The 20,631-nt window shown below is 35.7% G+C and overlaps 1 protein-coding gene and 1 pseudogene across 1 annotated transcript; one reads left to right on the top strand and one right to left on the bottom strand.

Moving 5' to 3' along the window:
• Positions 1–204: 204 nt before the first annotated feature.
• Positions 205–4,931, bottom strand: LOC142617699 (V-type proton ATPase subunit c''2). Its single transcript, XM_075790652.1, has 4 exons — positions 4,580–4,931; positions 4,403–4,480; positions 824–994; positions 205–707 (listed from the first exon to the last, which is right to left on the bottom strand). The coding sequence occupies exons 1-4, from the start codon at positions 4,699–4,701 to the stop codon at positions 539–541; spliced, it is 540 nt and encodes a 179-aa protein (XP_075646767.1). The 5' UTR covers positions 4,702–4,931; the 3' UTR covers positions 205–538.
• A 2,149-nt stretch (positions 4,932–7,080) lies between these two features.
• LOC142616788 (F-box/kelch-repeat protein At3g23880-like) lies at positions 7,081–19,429 on the top strand (annotated as a pseudogene).
• The last annotated feature ends 1,202 nt before the right edge of the window (positions 19,430–20,631 follow it).

The raw sequence follows: 20,631 nt of genomic DNA, 5'->3' as shown, positions 1-20,631 counted from the left end.
TAGACACGAGTACAACATGATAACGTAAGTAATTTCTAAAAAAACTATAACTTAAAATTGTTAGTACAACACCGGTATAGCACTGGTACAACATGAATATGACACGGGTACTACACCCACATCTGGGTGATGGTCTCATCATATTTGAACTCTGAAGGACCTGTAAAGTTGGTCCATGGAGTTCCGTGTTTCATGGGTACAAAGTGAAATACTAAAGTTGGGCACCACTTTGTATAAAAAAGAGGGGAAAAAAAGTCAACAGAATGATACATATTCCTAAAATTTCTTCTGTTTCCGCTGGAATGCAGCCCAACTTTACAATGAGGCAAATGAGTCTCCATACCAACCTTAACATGCTAAAAATTTCATTTCCATCAACAGAAATGCAACCTAAGATTGAATAATCTCTATCTCCACACAAACTTTTATGATGCCTATTAATAACAGCTGAAAGAACAAGATACAATGTCCATTTACGATACATAATACACTGCACTCTGTCATAAACGCTTCATAGTGTTCCAATGAGAACAGCAAATTACGCTTTTGCCGGCCATGTGGCTTGAGCTGACATGATAATTCCCACAATCACTCCAAACAACCCAAGTGCACTACCAAAGATTTCGATCACAAGAATCTTCACAAAAAGAGTGGAGTTTTGAGCATCAGATAAAGCACAGCTGCTTCCAATGATTCCAACACACAACCTGTTGTCAAAAAAAGAATCAGAAGGATTGTAAGAGCAAGGAAAGAAAATAACTCTGAGTTTTGATTAGGAGAATTCCAATGGAGTATGTAAGAGTAAAAGAGAGGAGATTTGAACCCGCAGACAAGGTTTGCAAAGCCCACGATAATCCCAGACGCAAAGATTGCATATCCTGCTCTAAGAGACTCAGGTTCATAGATCTGTGATTGTGGAACACTCTCTAGCTTTGTTTGTAGAATAATTGCCACAATGACACCATAAATAGCAACAGCTTCACAAAAGATAACACTGAAATAACAAAAGAACAGGAGCCATCATCACATAAAGAGGCATCATAGGTTTATACCACAAAATAATTAGTTGTGCATGAGAAGTTCAACTAGAAGAAGTGCTTTGCTGGTCCATTGAATGGGCTAAAAAAAGATTCAATTCAAAGTATCATTCAAGGTAAAAAATTGCAATTTCCATATCCAGACATTATATAATTTGCAACCATATGGTATTGTGTGCTTCTAAATCAAATTTTCTAAAGCTTGAACTTGCCTTGAATTTTAACATTGTGAGGATGATTGGAGCATAATATATGATACTTGAAAACAGAAACCCAGCTACCCATTTATAAAATAAAACCACAAAATTGGGTTGAGCAACTTCATCCATTAAAATATATATATATATATATATATATATAGTTGGATTTGATGAATGCCTTAAATATGTTTTTGTACAAGCAAGCTTGGAGATATATATATATATATATATATATATATATATATATATATATATATATATCTCCAAGCTTGCTTGTACAAAAACATATTTAAGGCATTCATCAAATCCAACTCATGATGAACCAGAGAGTCTATATACTATATAGTAGCTTGTTCATTGTATATGCTTGAAGACAATGTAAGTGAGACCTGTTTTCTATCATAGTTTGAAAGAATGCTATATCACTAAATTAAAACAAAATGCTAGAAATATTGTGCTTCAACTACTTTTTCATAATTTCAAGTTTGATGTCGAACCAATGCTATTTCTTCTTTTTTGGGTAATAATTTTTTTTTTTTGATAAGTAAGAAAAGATTAACTAAAAAAAGACTACTTCATGAGAAAAGATCACAAGGCAGCCAAGGAGTACAAAGAAGAACAAAACAACTAAAAAAATGTTATTGGAAGGGAGCCACTAGATGTGAGTCCCCAAGCCCGAGACCAATCAAACAAAGAGTCCATAAATGAGGCAAGAAGCTGATTCCCCAAACCCTCCTCATCCTCAATGTGTGATTATAATGCTCTCTTAAGATGCTCCACATCAAACACAACGGTGCCAAATTCCAAATATCATATGAGCGCTAACCAATTCCTCCATCCAAATAACAAATCTACTACTACACCTAGATGTATAAAGATTATTTTGAAGGATATGAGACAATCTACCTCCTAGGCTTAAAAATCATCATGGCAAGTAAACACCCCCACCCCCAAAACACCCCCAAAACCCAAAATTATAAGCAAATACACTTCAAGCGACCCATGAACAAGAGAGAGATAATATCATTCTCATCATAATATTTACCAAATCGTCTTGATTGATCTGCTTAATGCCAAGTTAGAAAATTGTGACCAGATGCTCTAGAATCTAAAGGCTTTCAATTAAGTAGGACCACAAAGGGGTGGTAAGACTTGATGGTCAAGGGATATTAAAGTGACAACTTTCGATACCTTAGATCAATAATTCATAAAGATGGAGAGATTGAAGAGGACGTGAATCATAGGATAAGAGTAGGGTGGATGATGTGGAGAAGTGCATCAAGAGTGTTGTGCAATCATAGAATACTAGAATACCTATTAAGTTAAGGGAAAAATTTTATAAGACTGCTATATGACCAGCTATGCTCTCTGATATCGAATGTTAGATATTTAAGAAGTAGCATATTCATAAAATGAGTATGGCTGAAATGAAAGTGTTAAAATAGATAAGTGAAAATATATAGAAAGATAGATTTTAAAATGAAGAAATTTTCTTAAAGATAAGGGTAGCCCCTATTGATGAAAAGATGAGGGAGAGTCGACTTAGGCAACAGTGAGAAAGAACAAGTTGATCAAAGTTGAAGGAATGGAAAAAAGGATAGGAAGACCAAAAATCACATTAGTAGAAGTAAAAAAAAAAAAAAAAAAAAATGATATGACAATTAAGGGAGTAACAGAGAGTATGACTATAGATAGAGTAGAATGGAGGAAACTATCCTATTGAGAATCCATGGCCGACCCCAAAATTTTGGGACTAAGGCTTTGTTGTTTATAGGTAAAGAGAACTTTATTAAAAGAAAATAGAAAAAATACAAAATGCTCCCATGGGTTCACAAGCCGTGTACTGAGGGAATACAAAAAACTAAGCAGAAGTACACAAATCTAAAAAATCCAAAAGTGAAAGAACAATCCAATCAAACAAAGAAAGCAAAAAGAACCGTTTCAACTCAAGGATGGTTCTGTTCTCTCCAAATAGTCCCCATGAGACACAACAGAATCACCCCCCAAACACTTTTATTTGACACCAACGAACAGCCCTATTCCAACAAGCTGGTAAGTTCACCACTTGCTTAGGCATCTCCCATGAAACACCAAACAGGCTAAACACAAATGTCCATAAATTATATGCATAAGAACAGTGCAGGAGCAGGTGATCCACTGACTCCTAACTATTCTTACACATGCTGCATCTGTTAACAACACATGTTCCTCTTTCTTAATTGATCTTCTATATCATCTTTAACCTTTCCTCCTGTTTCCTATGAGGTTTTGTCGATTTATAAGTTAATCCTATTAATGAGGATGCTGAATTGGGAAAGTAAATTCACAGAACAAGGAATTTAGTGAAACAAACACCTATCTCCACAAAATATGATTCCCCTAAATACAACAATGATATCTAGCTCAAACAGCACCTGAAACCATTAAAACTTCCAATCAAGCCTTCCTGTTACCTATTAGAACCCTAAGACCCCACATACTATTTCTATCAAATAATCATCAAACCAACCTTTGATTCCTAAACAAAACTGTAACCATTATTTTCTGCCAACTTGTTTGTTTCAAGGAAATAGTGTATCGTCCTTTTTTCCCATCTTATTGCCCTAACCCCTTCTTCTTAAACCATGAATCCCAAGTCCACAATTTTTCATAACTCTAAACCCACCACAAGCACGCTAGATAGGTTTCCACAATTTGTCCTACGTCACCAAACCACTGAATACTAGGCTAAGGAGTGAGTTCATGTTCTGCATAACACACAAATGCAACGCACATTTACTTACAGATTTCAATTCCACCATTGTAGTCTAGGAAGCATGTATACTACACAGTAGAAGCCGCATCTGTATCCAATCCGGATACTCATGGATACAGTGGCATACTTCTTTAATTTTATTTTTCTCTCTCCCTCTCTCTCAAACTCACACGCATTTTAGGCTTCCTAACATTTCTTAGTCATCTATTAAAAATAAAATTGACATAATATGCACTTAAAGATATTGATTTATATATAAATTAATTAAAGTATTCATGTCATATTGTATCCTGAACTGCATAGATATGTATTATACTATTATATACTAAAACCTACTATTATTTAAAATTCGTATCAACAAAAGAAGACTGATTTTGTTTGGACTAAAAATTGAAGAAATGATATAATACCTAATAAGATTTTTGGAAGTAATACGGGGAGCTTTGATCGCAGCGCCGATCAAACTGCTTCCGGTTATGTAAATACCCCTATCCACAACCACATAATTACAACATTAGGATTTTCATAAAAAAAAAAGAAAAAAAGAAAATGAAAGATAATAGAGAGTAGAGAGAAATGAGAGAGACCAGGCGGCGCCGAGGACGGAGACGCCGATGGCGATGGCGATACCGATGGCGGAGAAGGTGTAGGGGGACACCTTTACGAGGGCGTGGGCCCACGTGCCCGGATATGCTCCTGTGCTTGACATTCCAATCAGCGGGGAGAGGCGACGATGGGTGGCTCAATCAAACCTCTATTTGGCAAGGGTGATTAGCTTTAGCTTCTAGATCAGCATCCGGGAAAAGGAGCGTGAATTGAGAACTGAGAAGGGGACAAAAACACAAAACCAAGGCATAGGCGTGAGTGACAAATTGTTTTCTCCTTTTTCATAACGGTGAAGATTGAAGGAAGCTGCCTTTGTTTTGTTTGATTTGGGGTTGGGCTGGGCTGGAAGTGCGCTTAGTTTAGAGGAGAAAATTTTTTGTTTTATTAAGGATTTGGGGCTGGACGTGGGCCAAGGTTTTTCTTTTATTTGAAATTGTATTGGACTAAAACTCTAAAAGGGTTGTTTCTTACTATTGCATTTTATCCATATTTGTTTCATGGATGTTCAGGGGAAAGAAAATGAATTTCAAAAATATTTTCTATGCAATTATGTTTGTGGAGTATGGTACATAATGAGAGAAAATTTGTGTCGGTTCTTTATAGGATATTGATTTGATTTGGGTGTTTTGTTATGTCTTTATTTGTTGAAGAATTGATTAGAATTCATTGGTTGGTTGGATTCTTGATACCATAATATTGACACTTCTTGGACAACGCTTGGTTGATTTGTTATAGTTTATTACAATATAGGTAATGAGACTATGATTTTGAAGTGATTATGAGATTTTTTTTTTTTTTTCATAAGGTGATCATGAGATATGGTTTGTATTGTGAGATAATTCTTGTGTTTTATTGTTGCATTGGTAATGTGTTTGTGGTTACGACGCGACTGTGCAGTGAGCGACATGAACTGTAGTGAGATATGCTTTGAAGTTGTAACTTGTTATCATTTTTTATAATCAAATTGATGGAGGTTTTAGGCGTGAGAAATTACAAAGGAGTCCATAGTAAAAATGCTGTGTGTTTTCATACTTTAAAAAAAAAAAAAAAATGTTACTGTCTGTAATATTGTGACTCTTTTTTGTGTTAGGAAAAATTGAAGTATTCATGTTAGCAAATTAAATTTTAGGACAAATTATAACTTACCCACTAGTGGTTTTGCCAAAATTTAAGTTGTCTACATGTGGTTTGAAATTTGGCATTTTACCGTTCTGAGATTTTGCCAAAATTTAAGTTGGCTATTTGTAATTTGAAATCCTCTGATGAAAGTGTTCCGCTAGATTCTTTTTTGTCTTATTTGATATTGTATTTTTATATTTTTTGTGTTTTTAGAGGAAATAGACATAAAAGTGGAGCAAAATTATATATTTAGCTATGTTTTTAACAAATGTGGATTATGAAACTCTAACTGGGCTAACCTCAAATGGATAAAGTGTCAAATTCCAAATCACAAGTAGGTAACTTAAATCTCGGTCAAATCACAGGTAAGTAAATTGTAATTTGCTCTAAATTTTACCTATTTATAAAAAAATTGTGGGTTTTTGGAACTGGAAGTTGATATAAATCCATTTGTTTTGAAGTACAATATTTTTAGGTGTTTAGTGTGACAAGTAAACTTTTTCTAGCAAACAATCCAAATTGGGGGCTCAGCTACTGAAGCCACTAATGCTAGAGGTTAGGTGACCGAATCACTGGAACTAGTTTCCAAAATGGTGGCTCTAGCATCGAATCGCTAGCAACCATTGGAAGTGGTGTCTTTGGTGACTAAGTTGACAACATTGTAATCAGAACGACGACTTCTATTATCAAACCTCTGGCACCGTTTTCAAAACTGTGTCTTCAATCACTGATCATTGAACAGTAGCTCTAGTGACTGGACCCTGACATGAACGTTAGAACTATGGCTTCGGCAATTGGACTACAGACATTAGTTGTCTAACTATCGGCACTAGCTGCCTAGCCCACAACCTATGACCTAACTACCAGATGGGGTAAGGAAAAGTCACTATGTGTTTTTGTAAAATATTTTATCAAAATTTTAAAGGTAAAACATTTTAATAGGATTTTATAAAGGATTTTATGGTCAATAAAAAATATTCTACAAATTTGACCACATTTTATATGCAAAGAAATACCTAAAAATTGAAAATCATTTTCTGAAAAATATTTTTCAAAACAAATGGAGTGATTAAATTTTTAAAAAAAAAATATTAAAGTATGGCAGTGTGGTTTTCACATTTATACTTTTATGGTGAACTCTACCATCCAAGCTATATTTTTTTTTTTAAACAAAATTTCATTTTATGACATCAGCTTCTAATGATTGCAGTAATTAGTTTTTGGTGTAGGCAAGATTGTATCCATACACAACTTTCTTAGTTGAAGTAACTGAGACAATATAAGTTTTAAGTTATTTGAACGTCGTAGCTAATTCCACACTCATTCCACACTCACTCACCGGTTTTTCCCACCCGTAACAAGAATGTCGGATTATCTCCCAGATGAAGTGCTGCTAGAAATCCTGCACAGACTACTCGTGAAATCCCTAATTCGATTAAGGTGCGTTTCAAAATCATGGAAATCTCTAATCACAACCCCTGCATTCATTGATTCCCACCTCACTCACTCACTTGCACTTCCCTCCAACTCCAACAAATTAATTATTATCGACCGCGATAGTAGAACCAACGTAGAGCATTACAAATTCATCCACAATGACAATAATGACTCCTCATTTCATCAATTTCAGAATGTTGAGTTCCCACTAACGAGTTCTTTCAAGTTGATCGGTTTGGTAAATGGATTGTTTTGTCTTTTTGAAGACGAGCGCTTTATTCTTTGGGATCCCTGTATTAGAAAATTTATTATCCTTCGCAAGACTTACGGATGCCTTACATGTTCTGGATTTGGGTTTGATTCACAGACCAATGATTATAAGGTGATGAGAATTGCATTTCCATATAATACTAATAAATTCAAAGAGGGCGGCAAACAACCTCTGGTTGAGGTTTACTCTCTTAAGGAGGGCACCTGGAGAAAAACTAGTGCTAGTGCCTCGCTCTCGCCTGAGATTATGTTTGAGAAGATTCGAGGCCTATTTGGTAAGAGATTTCTAGTAATATTGTTGTTTTGTGGAAATACGTCTGAGTGAAAAAGTATGTAGAAATGTACGTAATATCGTTTGAACACTAAAAACTGTTGTTTAAACAATAATATCAAACACCCCCTCGATATGGTTGGCCCACAGCAGTGGCCTTTATAAATGGGGTTGTCCAATTTGGGGTGAGCTATACTGATAGATTAAAAGTTTATCCATTTGTTTTGTCATTTGATTTTAGCGAGGAGGTTTTTCACAGGATAGCATTGCCAAAGGCTAAAGTTAGGGCAAATAATGAGTTTGATATTTATGGATTAAAGGGATCACTTTCTCTAGTATTTAATGAGCTTGTGGACAACAAGTGTTGTTATTCCATTTGGGTGATGAAAGAATATGGCATTGTTAAGTCCTGGACTGAACTGTTCATTGCTAATCTCAGTGGATATATTAGCAGGGTATTAGGTTTTCAAGAGAATGGTCATGTATTATTTGTGGGACATTGGCGAGGAAATGATAAAAGAGATGATAAAGAGCTCTCTTCATATGACCCTGAGAGCCAACAAGTTAAGAAGTTGGGCATTCCTAGGTGGACAATTAATTTTTGTACTGATAACTATGTGGAGAACCTTGTCTTACTCGACAAACCAAATGTTGTACGTTCCCAATGGGTAGTGAGCAGGAAGAAGAAATTCAGGTAAAAACTCGATTCAACTCAAAATTTCATCATTAACTTTCCACAGTTCTATCCTATTCTTGGTATATATTACATGTTGTTGTTTGGCTATAAGTAAATGTTACCAAGTTTCAAGGAGTGAGGAAGATGCCGGTATCAAATTGGCGGAGGCTGACACCCAGCCCCGCCAGTCGCCATGAATTACATAGTATGGAACTATAGCGAGCTTGGAAACCTGCGTACAGGGAAGGAGCTTGGAGAAATAATCCAGGCAAAAGACCCATTTGTCGTGTTCATTGCCAAGACACTGGCAAAAGAAGCAAGGCTAGATACAATCCAACAAAACTTAGACTTTGAAAATAAGTGGGTGGTACCGAGGGTGGGGCACGATGGTGGTTTGGTTCTTTTTGGAAAGCCTCAGTAAACTTGGTGGTGTCAGATTCATCCAAGTATTATATTGCTACAATGACAAAGGCTCCCCTAACAAATGGAGATTCACAGGGTTTTATGGCCAACTAGACACTTCAAGGCGAGGAGAAGCGTAGGATAGTCTGAGAAGTCTTAATCACCATCCCGATATCTCATGGTTGTGTGCAGGTGACTTCAATGAGATAGTTAAACAGGAAGAGAAGCTTGGGGGGTGCAATAAGAAATCAAGGACAGATGCAGCTATTTAGGGATGTGTTGGATGAGTGTGGGTTTCTTGATCTTGGCTTTATGGGAAACATATTTACATGGAGCAAGCACTTCGTAGATGGACATTCTATTTGGGAGAGACTGGATCGAGGTGCGGTCAATGCAAGCTGGTTTCTTAAGTTCCCAGGTACAATTGTGCAACATCTCCATTGTACTTTATTAGACCACATGCCTCTATACATTAATCTATCAGGTTTGGAAATTCCATTAAGAAGGAAATTATTTAGATTCGAAGAGATGTGGTTATTAGATGAGCGTTGTGGTGAAGTGGTGGAAGCCTCGTGGTCATCTTACCATCACGGTTTTAGTGACAGTGACATCTTGAAAAGGGTTGATAAGTGTGGTCAAGATCTTGAATGGTGGAATTATAACATTTTTGGAAATGTGAGGAACGAGTTGGCCAAGAAGAAGGAACTTTTGATTCAAGCAGAACAAGAAGCATAAGTAACGGGGCTGAACACACGGGTTAGAGCACTCAAAGAGGAAATAAACATTCTCTTAGATAGGAAAGTATGCATGTGGAGCCAAAGATCACGTACACTTTGGCTTAAGAATGGAGATAAAAATACGAGATTCTTCCATTGTCGAGCCACTAGGAGATTCCAGAAAAATGTTATTCGTGGGATTATGGATGAATCAAATAATTGGAGGGTGGATCCGAATGACATAGCAGCCCTTATGATCAAGTACTATCAGGACCTCTTCACCTCTTCAAAGCCGAATGCACATGGAGCAGATTTAGACCACATCCCTAATGTCATCACCGACCACATGAAAGCAGCCATTGTTGCTCCCTTTAGAGATGATGAAGTTAAGGAAGCCTTCAAGCCAATTGCCGCCCCCAAAGCACCAGGACCCAATGGCATGCCACTATTATTTTATCAGCACTTTTGGGGGGTGGTTGATAGGAATGTAACAAATTCGGTCCTCTTGTGGCTCAACACAAGTACAATCCCTCACCCAATAAATCACACCTTCATTACATTGATCCCAAAAATAAAAAACCCAGAATTTGTCACTCAATATTGTCCAATTAGTTTGTGCAATGTCCTCTACAAAATTTTCTCCAAAGACCTAGCAAATAGACTTAAAAATATTCTACACACCATCATCACTGAGCACCAATCAGCATTTACCAAGAATAGATTGATTTATGATAATATACTTGTGGCTTTTGAATCTCTACATAGCATGAACAACATGAATTCGGAGAAAATTGGGTACATGGCTATTAAACTTGATATGAGTAAGGCATATGACTGGGTGGAATAGGGATACCTTGAAAATGTCATGATAAAAATGGGATTTAATGACGTGGATAGGTTTAATCATGGCATGTGTAAAAACAGTATCTTACTCCATTTTGATCAATGGCGAACCTCAAGGTTTTATCCAACCCACTAGAGGTATTCACCAAGGTGACCCACTATCACCTTCCTCTTCCTACTTTGCACCAAGAGGCTCCATGTCCTAATCCAACAAGCAGCAATTTCGGGAGAAATCAAGGGCTTCCCTCTTTGCCGGAGAGGCCTAGCACTAACTCATTTATTGTTTACAGATGACAGCCTCCTCTTTGGTAGGGCAAGTGGTGATGAATGCAGGAAAATCCTTACTATCCTTGAGAAATATGAAGAGGAGTCGGGCCAAAAGGTGAACAAAAACAAAATAGTTATTTTCTTTAGCAAATCTACCACAGAAGCAACAAAACAAGAAATCATGGCTGCCTTGTGAAGGAAAAATTCTGGTTTTGTATCTCATACAAAACACATAGCAGAAGCAACAAATAAGGATCTATTTCATTCATGATTGATAACGTGCACAATGTAAATTTCAAAATTTAAGAACAAGATAGCGTACCTTGGTGTGGAGAAATTCAAAACAAAGATTAGAAGCACTTGGGAACACTTTTAATCTTGACTTCAATTCCACTTTACGCCCAAGATGTGTGGTCTCTTAATCGATTTTCAAGGGAAAATGAAAGTGTGTCTCACACTCTCTCACACACCGTTTCTTATTTCTCTTTTTTCACTCATAAAAATTCTATATGTTTCTCCCTTTATAACTAACTGATTATCTAATTGGGCTGGCCTATTAGGCATTTCCAATCGGGCTTTAGTGTGTGGCTTGGAGTGGGACCAAAAGGGACCAATAAGACACTAGCTCCAATGGGCCTTGGATTTTTTCGTCAACTCTTGACAAGTCCAAAGTTACCATTAATTATATTTAATACCACTATATAAATATAATTGCACTCTAGGTCTTATTAATAAATTATATCCCAAGACTTTATTATACATGCAACCTCTTCATAAAATATTTGTAGTAACATAAAGTCATAAATGTAGACTACCACTTTGTAAATTACTACATCTTATCCTTGAGTACCCGGTTTAATCCTTTAAAGTTATTCATTATATATTTATGAAATCCAATTTCATAAATATATACTTTAGTAATTTCTTACTAAAGTGGTTAGGTCTAACTCTCTGAATAACTGAAACCATTAAACTTATTTCAAGAGAATATTTTATATCTCCATCAAGAGATTATGAATTTCATCTTGAGAATATATGTTCCATTAACACTAAATGTGGCTGCCCAACATACTGAGGTTTTGACCGTCACTTCAGATCTCACTCCTGATATATCAAAGTAACCTACACTTCATGATTAGGTCCATTATTCTCTCAGGATTAAGAGTTCATGCAAATAGAAGTCGTGAGATTTATTATTCATTTGACAGTCATTAGGAGAATAATAAATCTCACAGCGGTCCTGTTCAATATGTTTTAACTCTTAAAACATATCAACATATCAACTAGAAGTCTCCACTTATATGATCAAGACAAATCATCTTAGTTGACATGTTATAGTCTTCGCAGATGAAATGCCCAATTTCATCACCGACTACGAACTATAAATTCTGAGTTTACAAAGAACTTGTGATTTACATCTTCTGTGACTTTTCACATAAATCACATACAATGCATCTCATGGACTATATGATAATGTCCCATATTCATGTTACCATTATTTTAGATAATAATAAAATAACTTTATCAATCACAATATTAAGTCATACATCATGTCATACATAATATCATACATAGCATCATACAATAGGATTTAAGGGCACTAATCCTAACACCTTGGGTATACACGAAATTGTGAATTTGAACAATACCTTGGGTTGCCATCATTGGTGGGTAGAAAAAAGAAAGAAGGCTTTAATTTTATCAAAGAGAATGTGTGGAAAAAACTACAAAGTTGGGAAGGGAAACTCTTGTCTCAAGCTAGTTGTGAGGTGCTCATTAAAGCGATAATACAAGCCATCCCAACTTCTACTATGGGGTGCTTCAAAATACCTTTGGGTCTTTGCCATGAAATTGAAACCATGATCAAGAAATTTTGGTGGGGCCAAAGAGGAGAAAAAAGAAAGATCCATTAATTGAAGTGGGAGGAACTAACTAAATCAAAATTGGAGGGAGGCATGGGGTTTAGGGACATAGTTATGTTCAATGACTCATTGTTAGCCAAACAAGCATGGAGACTTTTGAAAAACCCGGACTCATTGCTGCATAAAGTTTTTAAGACGCTTTTCTTTCCAAATTGTACCTTTATGGAGGCTAAATGCTTTAGTAGCGACTCTCATGCTTGGAAGAGCATCTTACATGGAAGAGAGGTATTACTTAGGGGCTGCCAATGGAGGATTGGGAATGGGAAGGCAGTGAGTAAATGGCAAGACCACTGGCTGCCATGGAAAAATATGCCACAAGTTCAATCACCTAGGGTGGACACAATGGCTGATGCTAAAGTGGAGATCTTGATTAATGGAGACACAAGGCAGTGGGATCATGGTTTGATAGAAGGTTTGTTCACCCCAGAAGAAGCTGAGTTGATCAAGTCAATTCCACTCTCAAGGTGCGCGGCTGAAGACACTAGCAACGGAGTGTACACAAGCAAGTTCGGATACAGATTTTTGAAGGCTGAGACACAGATAGAATGGGACGAAGTTCAAATGGCGCATGACAAGGTTTTGTGGCGGACAATTTGATCTCTTCAGGTACCGAACAAAATCAAGAATTTGGTGTGGAGAGCTTGCAGGAACTCGTTGCCAACAAAGGAGAATCTGGTGAGGCAAACTATCATCGAAAATCCAACATGTGACCGCTACAAACATGAACTCGAATTAGCTCTTCATGCTCTCTAGAATTGCAGTGAACTGGACGTGGTGGGAAGAACCATTTCAACATTGCCGAAGACGACACACCTTTGTGGACTTCAAGGAATTCCTCTCATGGCTCAGATTCCGTCGTCGGCAAAGGAGCGTGTAGCTGAGTTTGTAGTGACCCAACCTGTGCCTTCCATCACTCGACCTGACCTCACTTTATTTCTGGCTAAGTGGCATCCTCCAATGCCAGAAGTGGTGAAGATAAATTGCAACGGAGCTATATTCAAGGAGCAGAAAAAATCGGGCATTGGAGCAGTGATCTGAGACAGCAATGGTTTAGTCATGGCTTCTATGTCTAAACTACTGCCACAGCAGTACACACCCATGGAGATTGAATCACTGGCAACCTCATCAGCTCTTGAGTTTGTAGCTGAGTTGGGTTTTAGTTGAGCAGTTTTGGAAACAGATTCTTAGGTGTTGTCAAATGCCTTGAGAAATAATAGCACTTACTTGTCTTCCTTTGGTTTATTAATTGAGGATATCAAGTGTAATGCTAGTTTGTTTAATCAATTACTCTACTCTCATGTAAAGAGAGAGAGTAATATAGTAGCGCATAACTTAGCGAGACATTTTATTAGTATTTCTGATTTTTAGGTGTGGATGGAGATTGTTCCACCACCATTTGTTTCTCTTGTACTAGCTGATATTGTTGGGTTTTTTTAATAAAAGTTGACCATATTCCTTCTCCAAAAAAAAAAAAAAAAAAAATCAAATCTAAATATACTGCATCAGGATGTTAATTAATTTGCTCTTGAATGGCTAACAAGATTAGTCAAAATTGTTAAATTCCATTTTGTGGTTGTGGTTGATGATGGGATTAGACATTTGCTAGCACGGAACGATAAATATTAATGAAAGAACGGTGTTATCAACTTTTTTTTTCATACATAGACCTTGTCAAATCTACTCCATATTCAATCTGAAAATGTGTTCCTTTAATTTCAAGAGGCTTGCATTCGGACAAATTGTCATTGCCTTCTGATACTGTGTTTTGTACATGACATATTGTTTTGGATTCAGTCTAAAAATATGTTACTATTTTCGTTATATTAATTTCCATTGATGCAAAACAATATGTCAAGTACAAAATAAAGTATTAGTAAATAACATGATGTGAAGTATCCTTGATGGTTGTTTAAGAGAGGACCTTGCATGCTATATTTTTTTAATAGGTAACGTAAAATATTATTAAAAATAAAGCCAACCCGAGTACATTGGAGATGTATTATGGAGGCACAAATCAAGAACCAAAATTATAACAACAAGTAAAACAGGAAGAGAAAAACAAGAAAAATTAGACAAAACCACACTCCAATCAAGGAGAGTTTGCAAGAAAAATGACTTAATCTCTAGTGTAGAACGTTCACATACCTCAAAACTTCTAGCTTTCCTTTCACGCCAAATACACCACATCAAACAATGCAGCTCAATCTCCAAAAGTCTATGTTGCGATGCCGCCCAAACTTACCCGGCCCTATCAAGACTCAAACAACTCAATAATCTTGTGCGGCATAACCCAGTGAATTCCAAACAAACAGAACACCAATGAGCACAACTCACAAGCTATGGGGTAATGAAGAAGAGGGTGATCAACCAACTCCCCACAACTCTTAAACATATAACACCAATCAAGAATAAGAATATGCCTTTTGCAAAAGATTGTCAGTAGTTAAAATCTTACCTAAGGAGGCAGACCATGAAAAGAAAGCTACCCTTGGAGGAACCTTTGATTGCACACTATATTTAAGTTATATCATTGACTAGAGTTCCAATGCTAAACCCGTAACAAAATGTCATGACACTACCTGCAGTTACGTGGTGAAAAAAACTTTTAAATGTTTGGCCTCAACCCATATTTGTGGTTGGCACGAGCCCTCCCTGCCTTTTACAAGTCTTTAATGTTGCTGCCAGCAGCGTATAATGATAAAGTTCATGGAAATTTTTAACAAGTGATGTGGGTCTCTTATGTTCTTTGGACATGTTGAAAGAAGCAGTTTGGTTTGTCAAAATTCATAACATACTCATTTTAAATTTATGTACAACAGAATATGATATCCTTGGTTAACATGGTTTGAAACTTTTTGTGCTTCCTCTAGCTAATATTATTTTATATATGTTCATTTTTTTCTAATTTTGTTTCTAGACAGGGAATTCTCATATTAGAACTAATGGATTGTTATTGCACTTTGGCTCTATTTGTTTTATGTGTAATCAAGGGAAAGAAAATGAATTTCTGGAATATTTTCTATTCATTTGGTGGTAGGAACTTAGGTCAATCTTGGAACATAAATTTGTAAAATGTCAGAAAATAATGGAGAATGTTTTCCCTTATTTTATGCTTGAAAACATTTGTCCTACCAGCATAACATGGAACTGACTCCAGGCAGGCCTAGCTGTTAACTCTTAGGTTACATATTTTTTATTTTCCTTCTTCAAATTTATCGTTGCATTGCTTTGGTTTGTCCTGCATCAATTTTAGTATGTGAGGAAACTTCAATATGTTATTGTCAAGCATCCCATGGTTCACCAAAAAAAATTACCAATGAAACCTACGCAGTTTCCTAAGTACCCATCTTTGCCACCATAGCCCCTCTCACAATCATTGGCCCAACTCTAGAACCCAATTTGACCACTCGCCCATGCCGACTGACGAGCCCATCTTAGTCCAGCAGCCTTGATTTAGACTTTGCCCTTGAAACGGCATCATACCAAGTTGAACTGGCAACTGCATTGATAGCATCGCCGGAAGCTCAAGTCTCAAGGTTTTTTGTGCCACTGCTCACTGTCTGAGTCCCCTAATAGTGCGTACAACCAGAAGTCCATTGAGAAGCCACTGCAAGCGTAGCTGCCACCAAGGTCTTCAGTCACTGCTTCAAAATTTCCTACAAAGGCCCTGGATCACTTAATGTCAAGACTTGCTCCGTTTAAATAAAAAATGGTTAGCTTTTAGCCTGACTCCTTTGGTCAAAATCCAAAGGGAAAATAAAAAATAAAAAAGAGCTTTCTACCCATCAAGTCCATTAGCCCACACAATTAAATTCCTAAGCTTCAAACATGCTCTTGCCATATGCCCATCAAGGTCCTCACCATGATCACTCCAGAGCACATTAGCCAGTTAGCAATCCAAGTTTCTGTTCCAATAATTTGCTGAGACTAGATATTTTAGTGAACCATTGTAATATTCTAGCCATCTGTTTTTATGGTTATCAAGATTAAGACCTGGTTTCCACGTTTGGTTATTTGAGATGGACCAATTCATTCAGCAACTGGGTTTATTAGATGACAAAGAAAAAAGTTGGGTTTGCTGAAACGAAAGTTGCTGGTAGAGCTTTAGAGTAATTGAACTATTACGTGAGCTTTTAGTTTAGATTGCATTGATCTTCAATTACTTGGGGGAAAACTGAAAGACCACTTTAGAATAATATATTTCATTATTTCCCATAGTTTTATCAACAGAATTACCTACCCTATCTCCTCATGCCAATTTTCTAGATTGAAGAAACAACATTAGGCAAAGGTCCTGACCTTGCACAATTTTAAAACGAGTTGAGTGTTTGCTCAGTCTCTAATCCTCAGCTAGCATAATCTTCCATGGAACAGACCTTAGAGAATCTATGGAAAGCTATCCAAGACCTCTCTGAAAGGCTTGGGAAGTTTCAAACTGCGATCAATGATTTAAATGCTCCACAGTTTTTTGGAGGCTTTCTTCCAAAGAATGCCCAATAACCTCAAGATAATGCTTCAAAGATAGGGAACAATCATGTTGAGCCACCAAAACCCAGAGTTGAAATAGAGTCATGTGCTAACAGATGTTGCTTCAATGTTCATGCCAACAAGGAGAACATATTATAGAGCGTAAGCCACAAGATGAAATATCTGCACCTTGTGTAGTAGATTTATTTCAACTTGTCGATGAATCAGATATATTGTCGACAGTTGATAAGGAAGATTCTGCATTTCTGCTATACTTGCTGAAGAGAGAGTTCCTCAATAAAGCAAAACATGAGAGGGTGCACATATTGTGAATGAGTTTGATGCATGTGCTACGGATCAACCCTCTATGATGCATGAATATAAAAAGCTTGTTGAAGTGGGAAAGTTAGATATAGTGGTTCTTCCTGAACTCAATGATGTAGTGGAATGCAATGTTTATCTCATATCAGTGCTAATAAAGTTGATACAAGGGTTGAAGCAAGTTTTCCATCATAGAATTCTTTTACTTTCACATGTCAAGTCTCGAGGTGAAGTTTTCTCAAACCAGCCGAGGATGATGCGGGAAGCACAATGGAAGATTTATTTTAATATAGTCTTTTTTTTCTTTTCTTTTTTCTTATTTGATTTGGAGTCACTTGTATTTTATTTTAGGTGTTAATAGTTACTTTGGTTTTTTAGTATTATTATTTGCTTTTACTAGAGTTAATGGTATTTTTGTAATTCAATAATTGGGATTTCACCAGTCATTTAGAATTAGGCTTTGTTAGACAATTAGAGTTAGGGTTTCGCATGTCAATTAGATTTAAGGTTTAGTAGTTTGTATAATCACAAAAATGTAAACCTATGAAGGGAAGATTATTTAAATTCCTAGTAGTCTTTCACAACCTTTCTATCTCTTGATCACAGCTCTCTCACTCTCTTTTTTTTCCTTTTTTTTTTCTTCTTTTTAATGTCTGATCTGTACTTAGTCCTAATGCTTTTTTTTTTCTTTGCTCCTATTCTCAAGGTCACCATCCCCTCAATCAAATCAAATTGGTGCTGTGGGTCTTTAAGGTGTGGTCAAGGAGCTTCCCCTGGCAGATGACATTGACAGGTAATTATCTTAGTCAATTTGGGGGGTTTTAGGAAGGGTCTGGTTAATGTGTGCTTCAAGGGCACACATTAATCCATTTATTTTTAGAAACATTTTATAAAAAATTAAAAAATTGTAAAAAAAAGTCAGTAACTTTTTCATTTTTTCATAAAAAGTTTCCTAAAATGATTTATTAATATATGTCCTAAGAGCACACGTTAGTAAAACCCTAAATTGGGTGAAATGGTTTTTGATGTCCTGTGTTATTAGAGATTATTCTGGGGTATAATTGTGGTTTTGTTTGCAATTTTGGAGTTTGAATTTTGGTTTTGGTGGGTTTGATTGTAAAGTTTTGAGCAATGTGGGCCAATATTTGGTTATCTACATCATTATTTGGTCTGTTTAACTTATATGAATCTGTTTATTGATATTTTTCTTTGAGTTTGAATACAAAACTTCAATTTGGATCTTCAATTGCAATTTTGGGTGAATTTATATGATCTATCAGTAACAAGTTTCAAAATTGAGCTTTTGGATATGGTCCTTGATTGCATGTTTGGTTTTATCAATAGATATGGTAGTTTCATGGGTTTTGCATAATATAAATTATAAATTTCCTTATGTATAAAAAAAAACTCCTTATTGGATATTGTTTCTATAGAGAAGTATGGTCTTGCAATTAGTATAGCATCATTAGCATGGATCATTAAAATTGGTAATAATGAATATCTAATAAATTTGTCTTTCAATAAATATGTTCAGTTATTAAATTTTTTACAATAAATATGCTTGTGTAATAAATTAAGATTGAATAATTATTCCTGACAATAATAAATTTATTTTACATTAATAAAAATGCTTTAGTTATCAAATGACTTGATTTTTTTTAATGATGTTTTTATATTTTTTATGGGAATGTCTTGAGTTAATTATCATATATCTTACAATACATTTGTCTTGGCATAGGGTGGAGTCAGAGGAAGAGAGAGCTACAGATAAAGAAACAATCTGCGAGCTTAAAAGGGCAATTGTACATCAACAAGAGGCAATGACACAACAACAGGAAGAAATGGACTCTAAAAATAGAGATGGCTACTTTAAAATCAGAAATGGCTACTTCAAAATCACAGGCCTTTTCCCTCAAAAAAAAATAAATAATAAAATCACAGGCGTTATCGGTTCAACGATCGAGTAACCAAGTTATGACTACATTATGCTTTTACATTTTTTATATATCATCCTTTATTCTCACATTTATTCATAATGTTAAGTAATTGAGTTATTTATTTATTGGTCATTTTAGGTTGAAAAGATGTCTAGCGGTGTTGGAGATGTGGGTTCACCATAAATTGGACAAAAATCTTCTTCTACGTGCCATGAATTACCACCTCGTGGTAATATGTCTTTGTACTTGGAAAATGTTGGACTTGTTTGATAGTAATCAATTATGCAATTAATAATGTTGAACTTGTTTTATAGTGATAAAATTTGCAATTAATTTATATGAGAAGCTTTCTCATTTTTGAGGTGTTTGAATTATGTTTGGAATTATTATTTTCATAGATAAAATACTAATAAGTTGCAAGTTTGGTACAACAATCACCTAGTGTGGAGCAATTTAGGGCTCGTTTATTATTGTTGTTTAAACAACAGCTTTTAGTATTTAAATAACATTACATGTATTTTCACACACTTTTTTACCCATATGTATTGCTAAAAAATACAAACAATGTTACTAGAAATCTCTTACCAAACGGGCCTTTATATTCTATAACGCAACTTTTATATTTGTATTATATGTATCTTTTTTTTTGAAAGGGTATTATATGTATCTTAACAACTAACAACTTGTAATTATTTTATTGAAAAATAGGAGGATAGAAAAGGAAGAGAAAATAATGATTTGTGTTTTTTATGTTGTGTGTTTGGTTGAAGTTGAAGGGGTGGGAAAGTGGAATGATAGAAAATGAATATGCATTTGTTTTGCTTCGTTGAGATGAAAAATGATAGAGAATTTTTTGATAATTTGTTGTAATTATTGTTATACTCCCATTATATAAGAAATGATAACTTGTATATTGGGGGGAAAAATGGTTGAGAGTGACTTAGATTAGGGCATATAAGTCATTTTAAATTCACACCTACTTTTTCCCTATCTTTTCTTTCCACTTGCTTGTAGAAACTAACAAAAGGGTTGTGGTTCTCTACTGTTACATTATAATCTCTCAATAAAGGACAGTTAGTGCAGTGGATCGAAATTTCCTCCTATAATAGGATCAAAATTTTTATGACGGATACAAATTCTCTCTAAATTTCCTCTTAACTAAAGTCATCCACCTCCTTTTTATATAGCGTGGGGTAGAGGGCTCGTAGTACCCCCTTTTCTTGATCTAGCATTTTCTTCACATTGGTAGTATCTACTTAAATATAGCCTCGTGTGGGATGAAGTGAAAGCACTTAACAATCAATCACACAGCATTTTACCAGCCCCTGTCCATTTGAATTGTGAAACAAACAAAAAGTTAAAGGAATATCCAAAGGGGCCTCGGC

Source organism: Castanea sativa, chromosome 11 (assembly GCF_040712315.1).
Source record: "Castanea sativa cultivar Marrone di Chiusa Pesio chromosome 11, ASM4071231v1".
NCBI classification, from domain to species: domain Eukaryota; kingdom Viridiplantae; phylum Streptophyta; class Magnoliopsida; order Fagales; family Fagaceae; genus Castanea; species Castanea sativa.
Note: the sequence above shows the minus strand (reverse complement) of the source record. Positions and strands in the feature narration are given on the sequence as shown.